This window comes from Apteryx mantelli, chromosome 2 (assembly GCF_036417845.1).
Source record: "Apteryx mantelli isolate bAptMan1 chromosome 2, bAptMan1.hap1, whole genome shotgun sequence".
NCBI lineage: Eukaryota > Metazoa > Chordata > Aves > Apterygiformes > Apterygidae > Apteryx > Apteryx mantelli.
In genome coordinates, this window is record NC_089979.1 from 6,381,254 (window position 1) to 6,406,313 (window position 25,060).

Consider the following 25,060-nt stretch of genomic DNA (forward strand, 5'->3'; position numbering starts at 1 on the left):
GACAGACAAGCTGATTTAGCTGCGGCAGATCATAATGACATCACCTGACAGATGTCTGCCCTGCTGGGGTCCCCAGCAGATAAGGACGCACAAACCTTAGCGCACATCCACCACATTAGCTTAAACTCTCCCTGAGGTGGGTTTAATAATCGCTGCGATGTCCTGCTCTGCATCCTGGGTGTCTGACAACCTTCAGCAGGAGACAGGAGCAGCCTTGTGAGGACAGTAATGCCTTAAAGTTTCTGAAGGACTCAAGATTTGGAACTTGACGACATCTTTTTCCACCGTGCTCGCTTTCCACCTTGACAAGATGATTTTTCAAACTAGGACAGATGTTCCCATTAAATAATGTGTTTTCAAAGGGAGTTGCCAGGGGCTGCATTAAGATGCTTCAGCTTAACGATATGGCCTCTTACTCATACACATCATGGCCTGGACTCTGCCTGTTCAGCACTGCCTTAAGTTACAAACTGTGCAGTGCTGTTCCTCCCACACAAGGGTATTCTCAAGGTATAATGCCTTATTTTGGAAGAGACATTCCTCCCAGAGAGCTGGGACAGGAAGAGAAAGGAGAATAGGAAGCAGTCCTTTCAGTCTTCTATTCACACACGTGCATTGTCCATATCTCAAAGTAATTTGAAGGAGTCTTACACACTTTCCACAGGCTACTGAGGCTGCAGTTGTCCCTCCTGGCTGCTTTGATGGGCAGCAATGCAAGACGAAATTTGACTTATATCTGGTGTGGTTGTACTCAGTGCTCCTAACTCTCTGTCTGCAATCCAAAAGCTTGCATTTATGCTTCCTTCAGAATCAGTGGAAATAAATAGCCACGATTCAATTGCTTGACATGCACCTTGTAATGAAAAGAATCATTCCCTAAAAATGTCTTTTTCTCTATCAGTTCTCCATCTCTCAGCGGAGCTGGAGGTGACTAGTTCAGAAATAGGTATCTGTGTTTCCTTAAGTCCCTCTCTCAGAGCCCAGTATTTTCTTACTGTTCTCAGCTCTTACTGAAGATATTTAACTGTCTTTCCCTTTTTTATTTTTCTCTTCAGCTGGAAGATATAAAAATGGAACCCTTTCCTGTGAGAACTACCCCAAGTTCATTTTTCTTTCACTGCAGTGCCTAGTATTAGAAGATGATGCTCCATTAGGAAGGAAGCAGAAGAAACAGCTTGTGTAAACTCAGTTTCATTTTATGTATACAGAAAACCAAAAGTCTTGGTTCTGCAATTCTGGTCCTATGCTGTAAAAAAAAAAAAAAAAAAAAAAAAAAAAGAAGCAATTATTCTGCTTTGTAATTTCGGAGCTAGATGCTGCAAGCATTTCTGGGCTCTGCTTGTCACAGCAAACAACGCACACCAGCATGCAAGTGGAAGCTATTTCTTCCTTATTGCAGTCCTGGAGACTACCTGAGTACAAGTCAGAGATACTCTAAGTTTCACAAGCTGAAATTGTTTCTGAGGGACATTAATCTAACATTACATTTGAGGAGTGCGCCATTTGTTAGATCAAAAATTTTTTTTTTCTTTGGGGCTTAGAAACAACCTATTCCCCCATGCACTCTTGTTGTTCACACATAGAATAACACAGTGATATCACTTCCAGAGATGTCTTCAGAATAAATAAATAAGTTTAAGTTGTCATTTAAACTCTTCAGGTGACAGATTAGTAGGGTAATGACTCCAGGTGCCTGCTGCTTTTGCAGGGCAATGTCTCTGAAACTAATTGGTCTGGGGTTTAATGTTAAAGGACTGTCAGAAATATCTGACCTTTTACATAGATCTTTGGATTCATATTAATCTCATTTGTGTCCTGAAATCTTGACCATGTCTGTAGAGTTAATTGGCAGAGATGCTCAAACAAGGACACGGGGTAGGTAAATTCTTCTCATCCCTGTGTTTACAAAAGAGGAAGTGAAATTGAGGTCCTTCATAACGAAGATAAACTTCAGCCTCTCAGGGGCAGATGCTGAAAATGAGAGGTCTTGACAGCATCTTTGAAAACTATCTGCTCACTGAAGGCTGGAAATAACCCATCTTAGTTTGACCAGTGAATGTATGGGTCAAGTGATTTTCCCAGTGTCGCACTGCAAGTCTGATCCATCGTTAGGGACAGAACCTATCTCCTCTCCTGCCTACTAAGGACAGCCTTGGCTGTAGCAGTGACCATGCAGCTGTGGTCCTGAGACAGTTGAGCAAGACAAGCAGCAGAATTATAATCCTTCATAAAATCAGATTTTGGCCAGTTCAGGGACCTGCTTGGAAGGATCACATGGGAAACGGCCCTGCAGGGTAAATGGGACCAAGGAGAGCTGGCTAATCTCCCAGGATAGCTTCCTCAGAGCACAAGAGTGGTCCGTTACAACATGCAGAAAGTCAAGCAAGGACAGTGTTGATGAACATGGAGCACCTAGCTGAGCTCAAACGCTTAAAAGGAGGTACACAGAAGGCGGAAACAGTGACAGCCTCAGGAAGGTGGGATAGAAAGACATTCTCTAAGCATGTAGGAAGGGAGTCAGGAAAGTCAAAGCTCACTTGGAATTGAAACTAGCAGAGGAGGTGAAGGGCAACATGACAAGTTCCCGTAAGTAAGTACCTCAGCAACAAAAGGAAGGTTAAGGTCAGTGTGGGACCTGGTGACAAGCAACATGGAAAAGGCTGAAGTACTCAATGCCAGTTTTGTCTCAGTTTTCACTGGTAAGGCTTGTCCTCAGGCTTAACAGGCCCCTGAGCCTCCTAGCAGAGTTTGTGGGAGTAAAGCAATACTCACAGTATAGGAGGATCAAGTTAGGGATCACTTAACCACTTGGACATATACAAGTCCATGGGACCAAATGGAATGTATTCAGGGGTGCAGAGGGAGCTGGCTAATGTCTTTGCAAGGCCACTTTCTAACATCTTAGAAAGACCACGGCAATTGGAAGAGGTTGCTGATGACTGGGAAAAGGCCAGATGTCACACCCATCTTCGAGAAAGGGTCAAGAAGGAGGATCCAGGGAATAACAAGTTGGTCAGCCTCACCTCAGTTCCCGGCAAGGTTATGGAGCAAATCCTCTTAGAAGTAATTTCTAAACCCATGAAGTACAAGAGTGTGATTGGGAGCAGCCAGCATGGGTTTATCAAGGGCAGATTGTGCCTGACCAACCTCATTGCTTTTTGTGATGAGGTGACCAGTGCTATGGATGATGGGAGAGCAGTGGATGTTGTTCATACCTTGACTTTAGCAGGGCCTTTGACACAGTATCTCATAGTGTCCTTATTGTAGAGCTGATGAGATATGGACTGGATAAGTAGACAATAAGATGGGTAAAAAACTGTCTGGATTGCTGGGATCAAACAGTAGTGATCAGTGGTGCAAAGTCCAGCTCGTGCCCAAAAACTAGTGGCATCCCTCAGGCATCAGTAGTAGGACCAATACTGTTTAATGTCTTCATTAATGGCCTGGTAGATGGGCAGGTGTGCATTCTCAGCAAGTCTGCAGATGACACCAATTTGGGGGGAGTCGGCAATATGCTGGAGGGCAGGCGGTTATTCAGGGGAATCTCAACAGGCTGGAGAAATGAACCAATAGGAATCTTACGAAGACCAACAAAAGCAAATGTAGTGTTGCATCTGGCATGGACTGACCCCGTGCGGCAGTGTAGGTTGGGGGCCAATTGTCTAGGAAGCAGCTTTGCAGAAAGGCACCTGAAGGTCCTGGTGAACAAGAAATTGAACATGAGTCAATGATATCGCCGTGCAGCAAAGAAGGCCAACAGCATCCTGGGCTGCATTAGCAAGAGTATAGTCAGCAGGTTCAGGGAAGTGATCCTTCCCTTCTGTTCAGCACTTTTGAGACTGTATCCAGAGCGCTGTCCTGTTTTGGGCTCCACAGTAAAACATGGATATTGACATACTGGAGTGACTCCAGTAGTGGGATACCAAGATATTCAGGGGCTGGAGCACAGGATGCGTGAGGAAAACCTGAGAGAACTGATTTTGTTCAGTCCGCAGAAGAAAAGGTTCAGGGGTGACCTTTTTGCTGTCTGCAACTACCTAATCAGAGAATTCAGAGAAGATGGAGCCAGACTTTCCTTGGAGGCAACTGGCAATAGAATGAGAAGAAACAGACACAAGTTGGAAAGTGGGAAATTCTGACTTGATATAAAGAAAAAAAAAATACTATGGGGGTGGCCAAATACTGGAACAGCTTGCCCAGAAAGGTAGTGGAATCTACATCCTTGGAGGTGTTCAAGACTCAGTTGAACACAGACCTGAGCAACCTGACCTGATTAGACCTGCAATTGCGTAGGCAATTGGACTAGACTTCCAACCTAAATTATTCTAAGATTCTACAAGATTGACTAAATTATGCTGCTAGCACATTATGTTCAGTAAGCTAAATGCTTAGAATTAGTTCTTTCTCCAGTCTACATCTGCCGCTATGTAAATCTTTTTGAAGTATACTCTCCTAAATACTGTGCTTCAGCAACTTGAATTACCTGATCTCTGACTAAGGGATTTTAATAATTCAGCTGAAATCAAATTTGAAAAGGCACCGTATGAGAAGTAGGCAAACACTAATGCAATTAAAACAGAGCTAATTGATAGATTTTTTGATGCCTTTAATTCACACATTTTCGAGCCCACCTTCAGTTGCATTTTTCTATTGCTTTTTATTTTTAGTTTCAAGCAACAGTTTATGTCAAGAAAGGCTGCAAATAGACCTGTTAAAATGTTGTCTTGTACAATAATACCATGATATAGTATTGATATGAAATATGAAATTATCTCATGTTTTTTCCTTCTACTTGTCAGTACAGCATTTAAATACCAGAGTAATTTTAACCTAAAAAATCATCAATGGTTTATATAATAGGACTTTTTTTTTTCATGACATTGTATATCAATCCCCTTCCAATTTGCTATTATTTCTAGCAGAATTTCTTTATGCTACCATTTTATTTTTTCCACCATGAGAATAGACAATAGATTTATGCTAAGGCTGAAGGCTTCTGAAGCCTTCCAAGCAGTAAGGACTCACTCAATTATCATCAGCCATTTCTGTGTTGGTCTAGCTAGGCAGTCTGCTTTATATCTACTGCAGAACACTAGTGAACATCTTGTAGATCTGCACAAGAAAGCTGGGGAAAACACTCCAGCTGAAGCTAAGAGTCAGATAGTAAAGGCTAAGAGCCAAGTAGTACAGGCTCTAGAGGAGTCAAAGGGAGAATGGTACAGGACGTCCACTGGTATGTGGTTGGTGAGTCTTCACTGCTGCTCCTGGAGACGGATACCGTTTGGGACATTTGGCTCAACCTGTGGCAAACACTCAGTGTCCAAAAATGGGCTCAGTACCTAGCTGGAAATGTAGCAACCTTCATAAAAGTTGACCTCAGCCTATAGCAGGTATAAGAGAAGATGGGATTGCATTCTTAGCCCATCAGTGACCAGAAGTGGAGTAAGTTGCAAACTGATCATGCTGTTCCATAGTCACGCATCAGTGAGGGAGTTCTAATCTGGTGCCTTTGCTCAGCCCATACACCATAAAAATAAATAAATAAATAAATAAATAAATAAATTCTCAGTTTTCCTAAGATTTCATAAAATTCAAGGACAGAGCACTTGGTTGTTTCCTCACTTTTCTGTCTTCATAGCTCCTTCTCCTCCCTCCAAATCAGCAGCAGATAAATTCCTCCTGTGTGGGGCAACTAAAACCAGCTGTAATCCCTGATTGCAAGTGTTTACATGCATTTCTGAATCAGTGCATCACTTGCAGCAAGTAAAGGTGGTTAGCGGGTCTGTGGTTTGGCTAAAAGTTACCATCAAAATCTATGGCTTATGGAAAGACTTGGGAAATCTGAGCTGTTATTGATAGTTGTCATATCTTTGCATTTTTGCACTTCTCCATGAAATCTGAGGAGATCTGCAATAGGGCCAAAGCACACAGTTTAAGGAAGTGTTTTATTTTAAGTCTGACCAGTGCAAATTTCAAGTATGAATAATTTCTGGAACAGGTGTTTTTTGACAGAATTGCAAATTTTTCATTTACGATGCCTCATGCATCATCTCATCTCATGCTCTGACTAAGGATAAAGGTGTTTTGGAAATGTTTGTATGAAATGTGCTATGGTCTGCCCAGTTGAATCTCATCCCACAAAAGAGCTACTAGTCCAGATTTTGCTCCTGGAGTACAGAATAGCTTACATTAGTAGATAGGAGGAGTGGGCCCCGCAACGTGTCAGACTATATGTTTTTGTAGGTACGGCAGTGTTCTTGGAACCTAATATTTTTTCTATGGTTTGGTGAAAATGTACATGTAGAATGACAATATTTATAGGTCAAGCTAGTCAACTGCCTAGAAGGTAGGTCTAGGGATGTTTAAAATCTCTCTTTGGGGGCACTCACTTGATTAGAAGTTAGGCTGCCCACAAATGGACTTCTGAAAAGCTTTGCAACAAAATGAGAACATGAATTTTAATCTCTGTATTTTTCTTTTCTTGCTACTTTTGTTATACAGGGTAGCTTTTATGTTCCTTCTGAAAACTGCATGCTGCATGCATACAAATGGCATAAGGACCTGTGTCTTCTCCTCTTGAATGCTCATAGAGGACTTCAGATGTACTACACCCTCATAATGAAGGAGATTCCTGATTTACCACAGCTGAAGTTGGGTAAGAGAACAAATATTTTAAATTTCTGAGTATAGTCCAGTGCTACATTTTCTATACACATTTTAGTACTGAAAATCTTAGGCTGTTTAGAGATTTTTTTCTCCCTGTTTTCTAATTCCTGTTTTTTTGGCACGCTGTGACAGAAGACTGCCTGCTCAGTCTGTCAGTCAACCTTTTTACCAACGGAAGGTGGCCTGACATGCAGAGGGGTAAAATTTTCTAATAAATGTCTCAAAATACTTGCCTCTGGACAATATTTGGAGTTTGTTGCTTTTCAAAGACTTGAGCTTCCAGTTTTGAATTCCCATGAGATAGAAAATTTTTCTCTTGAGCAAAAATTGTTTTAAAGTGAAAACAAAAATCTAAAGGGTAATATGAGTGCTACTGAAGCATACTCCTTCACTTATCTTTGGAAATGCATTTCTTCCTTGCCAATAGCATAATTACAACTTTTTATTTAGAAAATCATTCTGCTCTTCTTCCTAATTCAATTGTTTAATAGATTTTCTGGAAGGAAAAAAAAAAAAAAGCTTTCTGGATTTGCAGAACGGAGCTCTGTAATTTGTGTTTAGTCATGTTTGTAGTGACAGAGTGAGCTCCTGTGAAAATTAGGAGCACCCCTGAATAATTCTAGCTCTCCCGACTGTTTCTTTGAATTCGGGGAATGTGGATTACACTTTAACGTCTGTGTGTTTCTGTGTTTGTAGGTCCGCACATTTTTGAAGTTATCAGTTTGTTATGTTGCAGAGATAGTAATATTGGGAGAGCTGATTGTGTGGGCCAGCAGCTTAAAAAAGGGAGGAAAGAACATTTTCCTTTTTTGCTGTGTAGGTACTATTACCACTATCAAATGGAATGCATTATGCTGTACAGCCTTATGGGATGATAGCTCCTGTTTTCCACTCTATGTGTTGTTCCCTGCTATATATTTCTTTTCTAAAGAGCCTGTGACTTGTGGCATGGGGAGCGCACATATCATGTTACTCAACTGAGCCACGAGAAAAAAGCACAGCATTTTTGTTTGCAGCTTATGACCTGTCAAATAAAATCCAGCATGCAACAAAACTCATACTTCAGGCATCTTGGTTATCAGCCACATTTTTACATGATTTGTGTGTCACTCGGACAGGCTTACAGATTGGGAGATGGCGAGTTAAGTATGGCTGGTTGACCACAACTGGAAAACTGCCCCAGATATATGTATATTGCCTTTCTGAATACAAGTGACTTAGTTTTCAAACGACTGTTGATGCTGAAGCAGGCACTTCATTTGCAAATGTACTTGTAACGCATGCAGATTTGCTAAATGCAAATACCCTTTCTAACAGCTTGTGGAGAAAACTGCTTGCGTCGTTTTATTCACGTAAATTGTCTGAAAATCTGTTGAATGTTTGATTTAAGGCTAGTGCTCTGAGGCCTGATCCAAAGCCTAGCGGAGTGATGGGGTATGAAATTTATCCAATATGATGAATACCAAACAAGTATTTACATCTTGATGGATACATCTTTACCTCTGAGACAGTTTCCCATATTGTCCTGATAGTCACTGGGGAGAAAGAGGCACATTTAGAACAATAAAATCCATTATCTGACAAGTAGTGCCATCGACCTTAGGGTGATATGAATTGCACCTTAAGCTGCACTTTTCTCTACTGACCAGGAGGAGAATGTAAATGACTTATTCAATTGTAGGCATCTATATTTGCTCAGATTAATCTCTTCATGGGCGTCTAGTGATAGCTGAAATGAATCAAACACCATAAATCCCCACTGTGGACTTTCTTTTTTTACCTAGGCCCTTGATTAGTATATTAAAAATGTAATAGTCTAGTTGAGACATTAAGAGTGGAATTCATTGTTTCCCGAAGTTTACCTGTTGAGGACGAGTCTTTTCAAGGTGCTACCTATCTCAGTTTATCCTCTCAGATTCCTTAGTACTGTTTAAGAAGAGTCATTTCTGGGAGGAGGGGGCTGTTTGTTCTGCTTTGCTTCTTTATGGGTATTATTAGAAAGTGTCACATTGTAAAATCCAGCTGCCAAAGTTTCAGGAGAGTTGATTTGTAGCCTCTCCTGCTTTATAGTCCGTGCTGCATTTAACGTGGAGCATCCTGCTGGATTCTCTCAGGACTATATCCAAGCAATGTTGTATGCCCCAGGGGTGAACAGATACTTCACACTGCCCAGGGCAATACAGAGATGCTCGATCTAGTACCAGTCAGAGATATTTGGTATATCTTACATGGCCCTGTGTAACAGCAAAGGGAGACTCATTTACTGTGCATTGTTTGCTCAAGCTTCGAAATAGTGAAACTATATTACATACAGATCTGGAGCTGGCTGTAAATAGCAATGGCTGACAGCAAACTAGTAGTAAGAGAGAGGACAGACAATGAGAGTTATGATCCCACATGTAGCACAGGATTTATATCAGATGGCTGTAGTCTAGAGCTGATCAAAGGTTTCCTGACCAGAGGGTCAGGTTCAGCCTCCTCTGAAGACCTCTTCAGACCCTGAGCTGGGTCAGACGCAAATGCAGGGCTACACTAGGAATGGCAAGCGTTGCCTCTTTAATTAAATGTTTAGGTAGAAACAAATTGCAGGGAGGAGGATGTTGCTCTGGAAGTTTTGGAATTTTGCGCTTTGTTTCCCAGGGTACCTCTCTATTATGAAGAAAAACATCTCTTCTGAGGTGTTGAGAACTCCCAAGTGAGCTGTTTCTTGTAACTGTGGTGATCAACTTCTGCCCTGGTTGTTTGAGGTTGAAAGACTAAATCCTGTCCTCTTTATCCTGGAAAGAGCCTTCCAGAACTTTTATAGGTTTGGTTGTCCAAGTCACAAGAGCAGAAGTTGTGCTTGAGGAAGGTGAGTTGTGAAGTGCCCAAATCTGAGCAGAATCTTGTCCATCAGGAAGCAATGTTAAATGATCTGTTTCTCACCTGAATGAACAGCAGAGCATTAACGATTCACATCTGCAGTTCTCAAGCCTGATCTTTTTTTTTTTTTTTTTGCAGAGGAGCTATCCGTGGAAGACACATTATCTCAACTTTGTACGGAGCTTCAGGTATTTCCTTCAACAGTTTCGGTTCATACATATAATTTTCAAGGGCACTGACACAGCCCCGTTGTGTGTCAGAGCGGGGGGAATTCGGTGCCAGCAGAAAGTTTGCTGAATGTTTCTTTTCCTCAATTTCATATCATTTTGATTATTCACTTACATGATGTTTCTGTCACTTTTAACAAATCACCAGCTGTAATGCTTTAGCATCCTTCAGCGAGCCCAGCCCTGAGTATCAGAGAACACAGAAAAATTGATTTGGGGGTAGGTTGAAATTACAGTTCTTCGGCTGACAGTTCTTCTGCCGACAGGAGGAAAGACCCTTTGGCAGGTTGTGCAGTCATATTTTTTCAGATAAAATTGCCTAAGTGTGGAGGGGAGATCTGGGAGAAAACAAGCAATTCTGGGCAAAGCAATGGCTGAATGATTACCTTGCACTTGCTTCTGCCGTGCTTGTTTCAAGTGACATGCAGGGAAGCGGTCAAGGGTGTCAGGAGGAAACACAGGCATCACTGAACATTAGGTGAAATGTTTTATCATCAGAGATTCAATAAATTTGATTTGTTCAGATTACCAGCAGGAAGACGGAGAGGGGACTTGATTATCATATGCAGGTATCTTCATATGAAGAAGATTCTTCAACACAGAGAAGAATGACCAGATAACAATAAAAGCCTAGAAGCTGAAGCCAAACCAAGCTGGAAGTAAATTTAAGCTACATTTTTGAATGATGGGCTAATGGCTGTCACCCATGTCACCCAAATGTTTGAGAAGTGGTGAATTTCTTAATTTTAAGTCATAACTTGGATACCTTTCAAGGAATTAGATTTCAGCCAAATTTTATTTAGAGAAACATTAATTATTGGCCTCCGCTCTGCTGGATAACTAAAATTTAGAAGTCTTAAAGATACAGGAGGTCAGACAACATGATCTTGAGTCTCCTTAGGACTTATTCTCTATGAATCTGGAAAAGTTTGAATTGGCTTGGCAAACATCAGAAAATATCAGCATTGATTTCGCCATATTTCCCAATTGTCCAATTCCCATTCTCAAAAACAAACAAACAAACTTCTTGACTTGTTTTGCATGACAGTATTAGTAAGGTCAGACTACCCTGACTGTTGTTTGAAAGGTCCAGCTCATGGGAACAGCGTAGCAGCAGAGAGGTGAATACAACAGCTTGAATGGCTGCTTCTCTGAGGTGTCATGAAAACTTAGCTAGGGTTTTCCCGTATGCCATCAAAAAGTTTGGCATTATCATCCTGGACTCATAACTGTCTACCTATCCAGGCATAATTTGATGATGAAGACTGTGAATTTGCGGAGACTCTAAGGACATGAATGCTGATATCTAGTAAACTACCGGTGGGGTATAGGTGCAGTGTTAGTGCTGAGATCTTATGCACCTCCATATGGGGTACAAATGAATACTGGGAATGCTCTCCCAATATTTTGCCTCTAGGAATTTGTGAACTGAAACCATTTCTTTTCAGCTGTATGTAGGAAAAAATGGTCATTCATAGAGGAAGAAAATGTCATTAAAACCATAGAGAGAGAAGCCTGTGAGGTTAGTTTCCAATTACCACTGTATTGCAGGAGTCAGGTTCGATCTCAAAAATAAATAAAGCAAAAGAAGAAAGGAAAGTGAGTTTTACCTCATCACACTTTGGTATTCAACTCAATGACACAGCGGAAACTCAAAGCAGGAGAAAATGGAAGGACAATATTTTTTTTAATCGTGTGATTGATTTGTAAACAAACAGGCAAAAGTAACCTCTCCAAAGCACTTCTTGATTTGTTTTGCGTGATAGGATTGTTAAAACCAGACTACCCTGGCTGGTGTTTGAAAGGTCCAGCAACAGCGAACACCATGGCAGAAGGTTTGTGAATAGAATAGCTAGAATCATACTCTGTGACCATTTTAATTGCCTTGTGCTGGGCTTCATCCTGGGGAACTGAGTCCCTGGGATTTCATCTGCATCTCTAGCTTGACAGGCTTGTCCTTCCCCCTTCGTCCTTCACCTCTTCTCCTGTTCCTTTCCCTAGGTTAAGAGCCAATAAACCAGAAAAATAGCCATCATATTCCTAGTATGGTTTGCATTAATAAATTATCTTCTGCTTTGAAGATTTTAAAATAAAAGAAAATTTGCATTAAAATTGACATGGAGCATATAACATTGAGTCCAGTAAATGAAGCAGGGCCCTGATTCTGCAAAGAGAGATGTTTGGGCAGAATCCGCTGTCTACCAGCATCCATCTGATTTCTCCAGTACCAGAAGGTGTACTGGAGCTTGTGGCATTTTGGGCAAATTGTTGAATCAGAATATCACACAAACAATGTAAACTTTGTAAGAATATATGTGTTTATTATACGTATATATTTGCTCTGTTTGTCTCTCTCTTACACAGATAATTTGCTTTTAATCTTGATTTAGTTTGCAGTGTCACCAGTCTGGAATTACCTGCATAATAAGCTGTGCTGTTGCAGCTTTTGCTATTAAGCAGGCCTTCAGTATTTTCTGCCATTCTAGCCAAAAAGAGACTTGGCCCTGAAGGAACTGATAACTGATTCCCTGTGACATTATTTCTGGAGTATTTCTAGGATTAGTACCTGTTTCATACAAAAAAAAAAGCAGGTGGAGTCCCTAGGAATAGATAAGGGCTCAGTTTTGTATTCTTTGTGCCAAGCCAGGGGAGGTAAAACGCAATGTCTGTCTGTTGTTGTTAAAGAAATAGTCAAACCAAGGCGGTCGGTATGCAGGGACTTTGCTGCTGGCCAGCGCTTCCAGCGGAGCAGAATTACTGCTGCGGGCCACAGGGCATGGAGGGCCCCAGCCCATCCGAGCACAGGACAGACGCACTGCCAGACTCTGGGATGTCTGTTTTCATCGTGTGTTGAGGACACAGGATCTTTTTTTTTTTTTTTCCCATAATCATCCATCTGGTATCCTGGGAAGACTGTTTTTCTAGTCAGAAAGGAGATGATAAGCGATAGTTTATTATTTCAGAGTATCCAGCACCATCTGGTGGACGGTTTAGAATCAGCTCTCATGGATTTTTCCCTATTTACTTCCTCTGCAGTGAAGCAAGGATTGAGGCTGTTCCTGCTTCCTGCTCTATAGCCAAGACCCTATGCGCTAAAACACGTGGCCTTGAAAAGGCAAAGTGAAAGGCTCACCTACTTGATTTGGGGTAAAAGAACTGAAAGTAGTAGTTTTAAGAATAACTCTAAATCAAGGGATTTTTTTTTTCCTGGTAAAGACTTAATCCAACATGATGGTTTTCTTTCATGATCATTCTTGATCTCAGAATATCCTTTCTCCCCTCCAGCTGTTGAGCAATCCAGAGAAGATAGCAGAACAGATAAGCAAGGACCTTGCCTGGCTTTGCTCCCACCTTTTGGCCCTGTGGACCCAGTTCCTGGAAGTGGCAACGCTCCATCCAGAAGTCACAGCTTATCTGACTCAGGAACATCACATGCTAAGGGTAATGTTAAGAAGTTAAGAGTGAGCTCAGTCATTTGCTGATAGAGAGACATCAATGATGTATCTGGATAAATATTTCTCAAAACTACTGTGACCATATGAATATATCCAGGAGATGAGTTGAGTAAGACAAAAAGCGAAGAGGAGGTGAACAAAGATCGTATTTATGGCAAGTAAAATACTTCTTTGGCTGTTTTTATTTTCTTCACAACTAAGGGAGTGGAATGGTGAGCATTATGTCATTTTATTGCCTTACGAGGAATACAAGTATAGACTATAGTGATCATAAAACAACTTTGTAAAATACAGCACTAGAGTGGCCTTTCATGGGGATGGGATAAAAGTGAATCCTGTGCAAAGTCAGGATAGCGCTGTACTAGTTTGCTAATTCTCAAAGCCTTCTGCTACCTCGAAGCACAGGGCAGACTTTCAGACCTAACAAAATGCTATTTCTGAAGAAGGTTTTCAAATCATCAGTATATGTTCAAGAACAAGGATTCAACAGTGACCTTGTAACTTCATTCACCTCCACTTTAGCAGTAGGGTTTTCCCAACGGATTGCCTTGCTCCCTCCTGAAGGATGCTTCCTGGGGCCAGGAACGCATGGCTATGGGAAATCCATTTTCAAGATCCGAAGAAATCCTTCTCAACAGCATAAACAACCTTTCGTGATGGTGGTTACTAACATTAATCCTTTAAGAAGTTTACAAAAAGCACCAAGACTGTGCTGAGCACTTTGCAGATGTATCCAAGGAGAAGCTATTTTCTCTTTCTCAGCATTCACAGGCTGGTTTAATGACAGGTTTCATCCCTCTTCTATAAGTTTTTCCACATGGGCAAACACTTGAGCTTCAATCAAGTTCTGTGGGCAAAAGCAGCCCTCTAACACTGAACAGCTTGCTGGACTGGTAACTCTGAGCTTGAGAATATAGTAGGATTTTTTGCAAGCAAATGGCTCATCCATGCAGAAGCTACATTTCAGTTCTATACCTCTGTTAATCAAATAATGAGATTTTGGCACTCTTATCAGCACCTTTACTGTCAGATAAGTTCTATACCACCACATGCAGACACACAAATTACAGATTTGAATTTCTGGAAAGCAGGACGTTGCTTTTGCAAGACCTGGGGTGCTGTGTAAAATTGGTACACTGTAAATATCAAAATATAACATGGAACATGAGGTGGGTGGGAAGAGGTAGATATGATCAAGTGTAGTTTCCTATGTAGGCTAGGTATCCATGAAAAATGATAAATCCAATGATAAATAGCTAAAAAATGAATTTATCTCAATCCTTTTAACAAAACTATATAGGAATATAGATTTGTTCTCTTTAGTGTGTCACATATATGTAGTTAGTGCTTTCCCTTCCCCTAGTAAGCGGCATACAACGAAACATTAATATAGTTCATGAAACTGGCTCTTGTACTTGATAATAAAGAAGGCACAAATGGTCTTATATTTAAAGCTAATTGTGTCAGACCTACTTAGTTCAGCAAGTATTGTGCCTTCCATTAGGACTTTTTCTGTTATTGACCACTATGTGCACAGTTGTATAGGAAACAAGCTATTGCTTTCATTGCCTCAGCTGAGCTGAAGTCATAGCCTGATTTAATCATTAGAGCAGGGACTTAGGAAAAAAAAAGAATAGGATTCATCTTACTTAGCTTTAGGAACCTACTGTGTAGGTATCTACATCTCAGCTTACTCTCCAGTTCCTGTTAAAGTCAGTGGAGGTCCAGCCACTAGAGACGAGAGCATGATTCATCTCACTGAAGGGAGGCATCTAATTCAGGTGGAGGTTACTTATGATCAGAGTCCCCTGCTTCTTTTGACTAGGTCTCCTCGACTTTCAGAGGAACCTGGGGTGGCTTGTTCAGCTGAAGGGCCCTGTAGACAGACAGCTTCAGCAAGATGAATTCCAGCCCGTGGTTTTAGCCCCGACTGATGCTGACTGCCAGCGTGACCTTTGGCAGATTACTTACCTCCATGTGCTTCAGTTCCTTCCCATATAAGCTGTATGTAATGATACTTTCCAAGCCGTAGAAAACAGTTTGAGTGCCTCAGATGAAAAGTCATATTATCAAGAAACAACCTTTGTGAAAGAATGCTACTCCTTCTTTTTTTAGAAAGGCTATTTGCTGAAGCACAGCTGGGATTTAGGGAGACGCTGAAATGCTATGACGTGTGCTTTTTGCTGCCATTCTCTGACACTGTAATAGAGGTTGCTTTTACAAATATTATTAGTAATGTATGGGCTGCAGTTTAACAGCTTAGTACATTTGATTGCATATTATGATTGATTGATTGAATCCCAAAGCTTATTCCAGGGCAGATAGCAGTACTGAATTTTTCATAGCTTATTTCACACTCTGAGCTCTGCCAGCCACTTCAGATCTGTGGCTCTTTTGTAATTGATTATCCAACTCTGAACAGCTCTGAAGTCCATGAAGAGATCTGGAGAGCTCTCATTTGTAAGCATCTTGACATAGGCAGATGTGTTTCTACCATGATAAGGCTTATTCTCCTCTGGGCTGACATGTAGAACCTTTATTCTCTTGGGAGCTACTGTGGATGTTCCCACAGAAGAGACAATCAATTATGAATTGTTCCAATTTAGTAACTCACTCTGCTGCTGCTATATGATTTGCACAGTGGGAAAAAGAAGAAATCTTCCCCCGGTTTGCAGGGGGAAATGGTAAATTTGGTAGCTTCTAAGAAAAGACTCAGAAGATGCACATGAGGAAATCCTGATTTACTGTCAAGGGACACTTCTTTCCTCCCAGCTAACTATGCAGCAATACCAGCTGCTTTGTGCTGGACTGGGGAAGTGAAGCAGAATTGGGCTCCCTGCTTCTTTCTGTCATCAAAGTGATGGAGCATACTAAGGAATCTGTCCTTGGCAATCACTGGTCTGTTATTGTCCTTTGCGCTTTTCAGCAGATCCGAGGTTTAATTTGTGTGTTTCCCACTCAGGTAAGAAGATTCTCAGAAGCCTTCTTCTACACTGAGCACCAGAAACTCGCTGTGCTGACGTTTCAGGAAGGCCTGTAAGTAATTCATTGAACCTTCCTTGTCACTAGAGCAGCTGAAAATGTAGTTTCTTAAAACATTTTGTGGTTCAGGATGAGGTCCTTTCTGCTGGAAATGGAGGGGGGATTGGTTGGAGAGAGGTTACTGGGTCTAGTCTGGCCCTGTGTTTTAAATCCATTGAAATGAGTGTCAAAAGTGGCATGGTATGTGACTCCACTCAGGCCCCAGAGAATATTAATTTCAAGATCCCTATGAGATGTTTCTTTCTCTTACTCCCTCTCACATATGACTTACTTATTAGGGAGACTGCGGCTAAAATGCTTTAGCAAGAGCCTTCTAGGGAAAAGATCCAGGAGATCTTCTTTTTCCACCTCTCATTTCCAGTTGAGTACATTTTTCTTCAGATTTCTCTCCCCCAACACACTAGTCTCAGGGCAGGCAGAAGTATTTTTTTGCTGTCTTCCTTCAGCTAACTTCCCCAAACCCCTACACCAGATACATCTTCCCAATTTCGGTAGGAAGCAACCACTAGAAAGTAGCAAAAGCTTAAAATTTAATAATATGCTTTTTACCGTCCCTACTATTTTTTGTGGGTAGGCAATCATGGATTTATTTTATGCTTTATTTCAGACCTACTTTATATATCAGAAAAGACCTGTAAATTCAGACAGGAGTCTTGATTCATTAGCCAATAACCGGTGCAAAACTGAACATTCACTGGATCCTGCAGCTCGGGACTGGAGTGGAGACACCACCACATTAGCTGGAGGAAAAATGGGAGTGATGTGAACTCGGAGCTAATAATTACTTGCTCAAGAATCAGCAGTGCAAAGCAGTCTGGGAAAATGAATGTTGCACTGGGCTGCGTTCACAAAAGTATGCTATGAACCACGTACAACATACGTATTTCCTTCTGCTTGACACTGCTTGCCTAGAGCCCAGCTGGAGAGTACAAGGATGCAATTTTAAAACTACGTTAGGGTAAATTCTGCCTCCAGTTTTAGCTGAGCAATCTGATGATCACAAGTAGACTGCATGAATCAGGTTGTTCTCAGGACCTGGCCCCTGAAGGCAGAGTTCAAGGAAAGCTGCTCAGATTTGAATTTCTAAGTAATGAGTGACATCTTGCAATACTTCTGCAGTTAAACAGCCTGTCACCACATGAGGACCACGGAGTTATCAGTGTAGAAACCTGTCTTTCAGAAATGGCTTAAAGGGCATGATATCAGGTCCTGTCATGATGAAGGGGCTTAAATGAGGCATTTGATCAACAGAAAGGAAGAGTCGGCTTTTCTCAGAGCTGTCACTAGTGCCATTTGGGACAATTCAGTGCTGGAGAAAAGAGCCGTGACTTCATTAGTGGATGGGTTAACCAGCTTGTTCTGCCAAATTAAAGAAGCACTGTGGCTGCAGGGTCCCAGCTGTGCTCACTTAGTCCTCAAGTGTCAGGTTTTAAGGAAAGCCCCATGTCAGCACCCCAGGACGAGGGCACTGGCGCTAGTGGCCTCATCCAAGCAAACGTAGCCTTGCGCAGGAGGAAGCCTTATTGAGTGAAGTGCCTTAATTTCTCCAGGCACTTAGAAAATTAGCCCATTTCCTGCAGTTGAGGACTATTTTTTCCTCACTGATTTTCGGGGAGATTAAATACACAAAGAGAATAGTTTGCAAACACTAAAAATTGGCCTATATAGTAAATTTGGTCTATGCAGGCCAGAGTCCTCCTTTCCATTAGGCTGTACTAGACTATATGATTAGGAAAGTAAATGCATGGAGTATTTATCTGGTTCGTAGAGGGATGAGCTGAGACTGGCTATCACTGTGCAAGGTGCTGTACAAACACATCAAACGACGACAAGTTTTTCCCTGCAGCTGTTTTTCCCTTGTTACCAGATGAGAAGTTTCTTTCCTTCTGGTGCTGCTGTTTTAAGTTATGTTGTGAATGGTGTCATTGTGTGTTAGGCAATCCACCTACATGCATGACAGCCTGTGACTGCTCAACAGAGCAGTGCATGCCATTTTGAACAGGTTGGGTATCACACGTGCCACAGGCTGGGAGCCTCTGGTAGGTGACACATCCTCCCAATATTTTACAGAAAAAAATACTTATTAAATAAAGCAAATTTGTGCCTACACCTATCAATGCCAATAACTATTTTTTCTTTTTGTTTAACCAATGATTGGTCGCAAAACAAGATCTACTTTAATTTATTGTTTTTTACATGTGGTCTTTAATGAAATGCTGATGCCATTAATGTCGGTGAGAACTTTATTAGAGAGCCAGGACTTAACTCTAAATACCCATGTGTTGCTGCAGGAAGGAATAAGTACTTTGCTGTTTTGCCGGTCTGAACAAGTTGTTGGTATCTAGACATAGGAATCTTCCATATTCTAGTTCTGCCAACATGTGGTAGCTGAACCAATGGCTCTTGGGTCTTCTAGACACATACCTGCGTGACATATCTGCAGTCTTCTCCAGATCAATATAAATGAGACAGATGTCCTGCCATTCGTCCTTCTTGGCCTCGCTCCTCACTGCACTGTTCAAATAGATTTTTGATTACTGCTTCCTGCGTCTGGGTTTTTGAAACCTTTGCCACAGTCAGAGTGACAGGCCCCTTTTCCTGCAGGGAAACCTAACGAGGGATTCAGTATCAGCCAGTTGTGGTGATCCATGGGAGGAGAGCAACGACTTATGGTAGCTGAGAGGAGCCTGTGGCAGGGGCAGCAGCAGCAATTTCCAAAAAAAGACAGAGGTTTTGCAGTAAGCAGTACGCAAGCTGTTGGCACCTCCAACTGAGGGGTAGAAATCAACTCTTGGGACAGCTCTTCAGAGTGCTGGGTACCCCCTTGCTGTACAGCACTACCTCTTCTCTGACCAAGTTGTAGTTGTGACAGAAAGAGGGTACAAAATCAGTAATATTGGTGGAAGAAGCTGTATGCGTGTGCATATCTTTGTAGGACAAAGCCTTCTGATGTTGCTTATGGCCACAGGAATTCAAGAGGTTCAAACCAAATTCTGACTAACAGTTTCACAGAATCATAGAATAAAGTAGGTTGGAAGGGACCATGGGAGGTTATCTGGACCAAACCCTGGACCAAACTTAGATTAGGTAGCTCAGGGCCTTGTCTGTCAAATTTTGAATATCTCCAAGGATGGTGATTCCACAGTATTCCAGTGACTGACTATCCTCAGTGGTGAATTATTTTTCCTAACGTCTAGCTGGAATTTTCCTTGATGCAACTCATATCAGTTGCCTCTTTCACTATCACTCCGCATCTATCAGAAGAGTCTGGCTCTGTGATCTCTATACCCTCCCACTGGGAAGCTCCTGCAGAACTTCTCTATACCAACTTTTCTCCCAGCCTGCGCTGCTGCATGGTGCTACTCCATCCCTGGTGCACAACCTGGCATTTGCCTTTATTGAACTTCATGAGGTTCTGGTATGCCCCTTTCTTCAGCCTGCCCACGTCCCACTGAGAAGCAGCCCTATCCTCCAGCATATCAACCTCCCCAACTCCAAGTTTGGTATTATTTGCAAACTTACCGAGAGTGCACTCCATCCCATCACTGAGGTCGTTAATACAGACATTAAATGGTATTGCCCCAATATCAATGGATGGGCACCGCTGCTAACTAGCTGCCACTCTAACTTTGCTGCCTGGCTTGCAGGACTGACTGAGAAATGGTACAGTAATTATTCCAATGTTTGATTGCTTTTGTACTTTGCTGCCAGGATCCAAAGTCATGGACAGATTTCTACAGAGATTCGGAATTCGGAGTACTTCACCAGCATGCCCCCTCTGCCAGCAGAATGCCTCGACATAGATGGGGACTGGAACACGCTCCCAGTTATATTTGAAGACAGGTACATGGATTTGCCTTGCAAAGGTGAGTGAAACACCCCAAAGTACAGTTTGATGAGACAGCTTGAGTTGATGGGATTTCCACTTCCTCTTCCCTTCATGAGCTATCACTTACCTTGGGCTGGCTCTGGCACTCATCTGATTGCTTCTTATTCTAGTTCAAATCACTAAAACTGCTGGAACTGCCCCACCCAAAAAAGAAAAAAAAAAGTTATTCATTTTCCTACCTTGGAGGTGGATGGGAAGGGAGATGGAGAAATGGTAACGAGAGTGAGATGTTCCCCTTTAGCAGGTACAAGCTGCCAATTTGGCTTATTTATAAGGTGGCACTGTATGCTCGGGTCTGTGGTCACCATGTCTCCCAGGTCTTGCAGCAGCGCAGGTCCTTCCAGCAGACCGCAGAACAAACCCCTGTGGCCGGGAACCCTCCTGAGTCCTGGTACCAAAGCACAGAGCAGCCACAGAGCTGCACGGCCACAGTCATATAGAGCGATAGGGAAGAACAGCCTGGATATCGCTATCAGGTCACACCGTGGCAGCCAGCTGTATCTGAAGTCACAAGAAGATGACAGCTGGGGCTATGGTGTGAGGCCCAAGAAGCTGGAGAGATGCCTAAGTGCTCTGTTGGGAATAAACAGGATTGTGTGTTTTCACCCAGATTTCCAGCTACTGACAGTGAAATAGGACATAAGATCTAATTGGGAAGGAGAGGGAAAAAGTAAAAGTCCCAAGAAATAAATCTGTTCCTGTTGTAGGAGGTGGTGAGGCGGCATAAAATTGAGGCTGTCCTTGTCACTGGTGATGAAGAAAGATCTGAGTGAGTTTCTCTTTAGTGTTACAGACCAGTTCTCTGCTTCAATTTTAACAGAGCATGAACACTACCTAATATAGCTAAATTCCTGTTTTCCATAGCAGCAAACTCTACAGTATTTCCTGTAATTTAATATATTTTTTTTATCTTGAGAGAAAGTAGGTTAATTACAAGAGCTGGAGGTAAAATCTAGAAGGGAAAGAAAATCTTTTGGATTTTTGTGACATTATAAATTTAAAGGAAACTGGCACAATGAATTTCATCCCTAGTGTGACATCTAGTGGTAAGAGAATTCAGAACAAAACATCTCCCTCGAATAATTTAAACATAAAGCCCAACACTGTCCCTAAAAGGCAGCACTGCTTTTCCAAAGATACCCAAATCAGATTTTTAATTAAGAATTGATTTAGTTCCACAAATTTGTGGTAAAATCTCATGGGCCTTGGTTCCATTTACTTTTTAACCAGCTATTAAGGTTAGCAAGGAAGCAATATGTATTAATATAGTGAGTGGTCATAGTCTAGTAAATATGGCCTGAGGTCCAAAATTTCCACTCTTCTAGAGTTACCACATTGCCTAATTTTGACACTGCTCATTACACATATTTTAACTATTAAATTGACTCACAGGCAAGATCTGTAATATGTATTATGTAGCATGACAGCAGGAGTGCAAAGACTGTTATCTCTGATTGGCTTACCTTTGCTAAAGAAACTAGCAGGGTAAATACAGTTACCCTGGGAAAAGTATATTTTACTGATATTATCTCTTTTTGCCTAAATACGACTGTTTAGTGGGTGTAATTCTAGTTAAAAATAACTGTGTACACCCTGTCATTTGCATTTTTTGTTATATATGTCTAAAATACAGGTAATTTATATAGTCTATATAGTTTATATAGTGTGTGTGTGTGTATATATACGTATATATTTATATATAACATTTTAGGCCTTACAATCATTTCCCAAAGTCCCCCATCATGTTGGGTAATTGGTTATATCCTTACAGGTATCACTTTTTTTTTCTTTCTTTCAGATCAGAATTTGGATGTTTTCCCAGATTTTGAGGTTCCTGCAAGTGCCCAAATGGATGCAATAGGCAACAAGGAAGATTTTGCATCACATGATGCAGTAGCAAAAGGAGACTTTGGGAAAGGTACTCTGCTAATTCACACAGATAGAATAAATGGGAATCCCTCCTGTGTATATAGTGGAACTGAAGGTGCTGCTCATACAGCTAAAGGTTTAAACCAGCATTCCACATCTCAGGTATGTACAGTGAACAAAGAAGGCCAAAGGAAACCTGAAAATATTTTTGTTTCAAGTAAGGGAACTGCTTCTAACTCGGAGCCCGACAATACAGAATGCATATCAGAGGACTTTGAAACATCTGAGGATGTTTCATTAAAAGACAATACACTTGCACCAGATGTTACCTATGGAGATACGAAACCTAGCAATAAGGATTCCCACAAAAGTGAACCCGTGTTAATTGTTAGCGCTCAGGATGACTGCGGAGCATGTGGAACTGATGGCTTGGAAGGCAGGACTGAATTACATGAAACAGCTGAATCTAGTTGTCCCGCAAATAATTTCACTTCATCTGAACTTGCACTACACGAACTAACCAGTCTTGAAAAACCAGCAGATGCGGATGCCAAGGCTCTGTTACCTGTTTTGAAAGCTTTGCCCACCCACAGCTTTGAAATGAAATTGTTCACAAAGGAACAACGAGCTGAAGATTGTGAAGAATTTACCCTGATGTCAGGGGTTATAAAGAGATCCTCTTCAATAATATCTGATTCAGGCATTGAAAGTGAACCAAGCTCGGTGGCATGGTCTGATGCACGTAGCCGGGCTCTGGAGCTGCCCAGCGATCGAGAGATCCTGCACCACTTGGTACGGAGACATGCCATTCACCGAAATTCCCTGGAGGGTGGCCACACGGAAAGCAATACTAGCTTGCCCAGTGGGATCCAAGCATCGCTCACGTCCATTAGCTCTTTGCCCTTTGAGGAAGAGGAGAGGGAAGTAGAGCTTACCAAACTGACCAAATCTGTTTCAGCTCCTCAGATCAGTAGCCCAGAAGAGCCTGTGGAAGAGGTGGATATATCCAAACACAGTGAAGCACCCTCAGAAGCTGCAGGAGGAAACTTAAAAAGTTGCATGGAAACAGAGAGCAGAGACAGTCCGTTAACTGTGAACTTTTCTGCATGTCAGATTGCCACTGAAAGTGGTCAACTGGAACCAAAGGGACATCCAAAACCCTCTGCCAAACACAGTAACAGTAACACTGAGTTACAAGGAGAAGAGGAGAAGGAAGGCTTTTCAGAGACGTACTGTAGTTTGGAATGTGCAGAAACGCCTGTAAATCAAAAGCAGCTCAGCAATGATGTTTCTGAATGCCAGCCGGTGGAAAGCAATGGTGAGTGTAGCTTAAAAACTCCAAGGGCTTGTAGTTACTTGGACATGAGTATAGATAATTTCGATACATGCATTGATGATCCAAAGGATAAACCTAAGACAGACAGTTTAAACACCCAGCAAGACTTTTATTCCAGTTTGAGGATATCAGGAGAGGAGAATTTCTCACATGGCATGAAGCTGGTGCCAGAGTTTTGCTATCCTGTTTCAGATCCCTTGGAGACCTCCACCGAATTTGGTCCAATGCAAGGAGAGCGTGATGACACTGTTGCTGATGAAAGCCCGGCAGTATATGCAGAAATGCAGGGGTTACAAGAAATTGAGCTCAACGATTCACCCACCTCAGAGCAGCCTGCTGCAGGATCCTACCAGGCTGAAACTCCTCAGGAAGCCGACAACCGAGAGCATAAACTTGTAGCTAATGGCACTGGATTTCATTCGGTGACAACGGAAGGAGTAGCACTGGAAAGCAGAAAGGCTGTTGATGTGGTTAACCTGTCCGTCTCCTGCACTGCCACGTGTCTTCCCTTTTCTTCCGTGCTCAAGGAGACCCCTGCTATGGTCGGCTTCTCTTCAAAGCAGGCTGCGTTTCCCATTACACGCCAGCCTCTAGGCTCTTTCGGAGTTGTCTCTTCTAATTCAAATGAGATGGATGAAGAGGCCAATGAAAGGATGCTGAAGTAAGAATGTTTAATTACTTCTTTAATTAATGTTATCACAATGCCAAGAGACCCTGACAAAGTTCAGGGCCCTAATACACCAAGCATAGTGTACACATGCATTGAGACAGTTGCTGCCAGAGGAGTTAAATAATCCAACTAGACAAATGGTTTTTTCAGAATAAATAATCTAAGTAGACAGCAAATACTGAAACACAGAAAGACTAAGATTTTCAAAGGTATTATGTTCTTAAACCTCATGGAAATCGGTGGGAGTTAGGTGTCCAAATACTCTTCGAGGTCTGACCCTCCTTCATGAAGCCAAGGTTATCCAGAGCTGTGTATTGATACCCAATAGCCGGTTCATCACTGCAGTACCATAGCTTGTCTTAGAGCTGCAGATATAATTTCTTTCAGGTACCATTCTCCTCATTTCTTGTTGAAAGGTTTGTTGTTGAACACCCAGTTCTACTGCGATTAATTAATGTATTCTCCAGTTTTTATCAGGCCAAAGAAAAATTTAAAAAAGAAATGAAGATTGAAGGATTTCTGTACAGTGACTTATCTGTACTAGCTTCTGATATCCCATATTTTCCACCAGAGGAAGAGGAAGAAAATTTGGAAGATGGAATTCACCTGGTTGTCTGTGTCCATGGGTTGGATGGTAAGACTAGGCAGAATTGATATGCATTATAGTGATTTTGGTATAGACGGAAAAAAAAAAAGAGCAGATCCTCAGCAAGTATGAAAGAACAGAGAGTCAACAGAAACCATTTACCTTAGCTGAGGGTTTAGTCCTTTATATGTTGTTTAGTCCACTTTAATAAAGGATCTGTGTGAACATTAAATATTTGCTCTAAGAAATGGCTGCTGCACTTTTTTTTTTGTTTAAACAGAATTCTACAGTAAAGTAAATCAATCTTTACCTGTACAGTAACAGTACATTACAATAACTCCTTTTACCATTCTGAAGATGTTTGTTGTTCAGCAGTATGTCAGCAAGGTGAAATCATGATTAAAAAACAAACAAACAAAAAAGCCCTACTATAGGATAGAAGGTGATTGGCTTTAGAA

General features: G+C 41.7%; 1 protein-coding gene across 1 annotated transcript in view; it reads left to right on the forward strand.

Annotated features, from left to right (window-relative positions):
• FAM135B (family with sequence similarity 135 member B) overlaps positions 1-25,060 on the forward strand; it is a 138,520-nt gene that overhangs the window by 105,323 nt on the left and 8,137 nt on the right. The window contains exons 7-13 of the mRNA XM_067292266.1: positions 6,502-6,655; positions 9,667-9,716; positions 13,041-13,196; positions 16,173-16,246; positions 19,964-20,118; positions 21,940-24,007; positions 24,484-24,650. Coding sequence (XP_067148367.1) covers positions 6,502-6,655; positions 9,667-9,716; positions 13,041-13,196; positions 16,173-16,246; positions 19,964-20,118; positions 21,940-24,007; positions 24,484-24,650 — 2,824 coding nt within the window. The remainder of the gene's footprint in view (positions 1-6,501; positions 6,656-9,666; positions 9,717-13,040; positions 13,197-16,172; positions 16,247-19,963; positions 20,119-21,939; positions 24,008-24,483; positions 24,651-25,060) is intronic.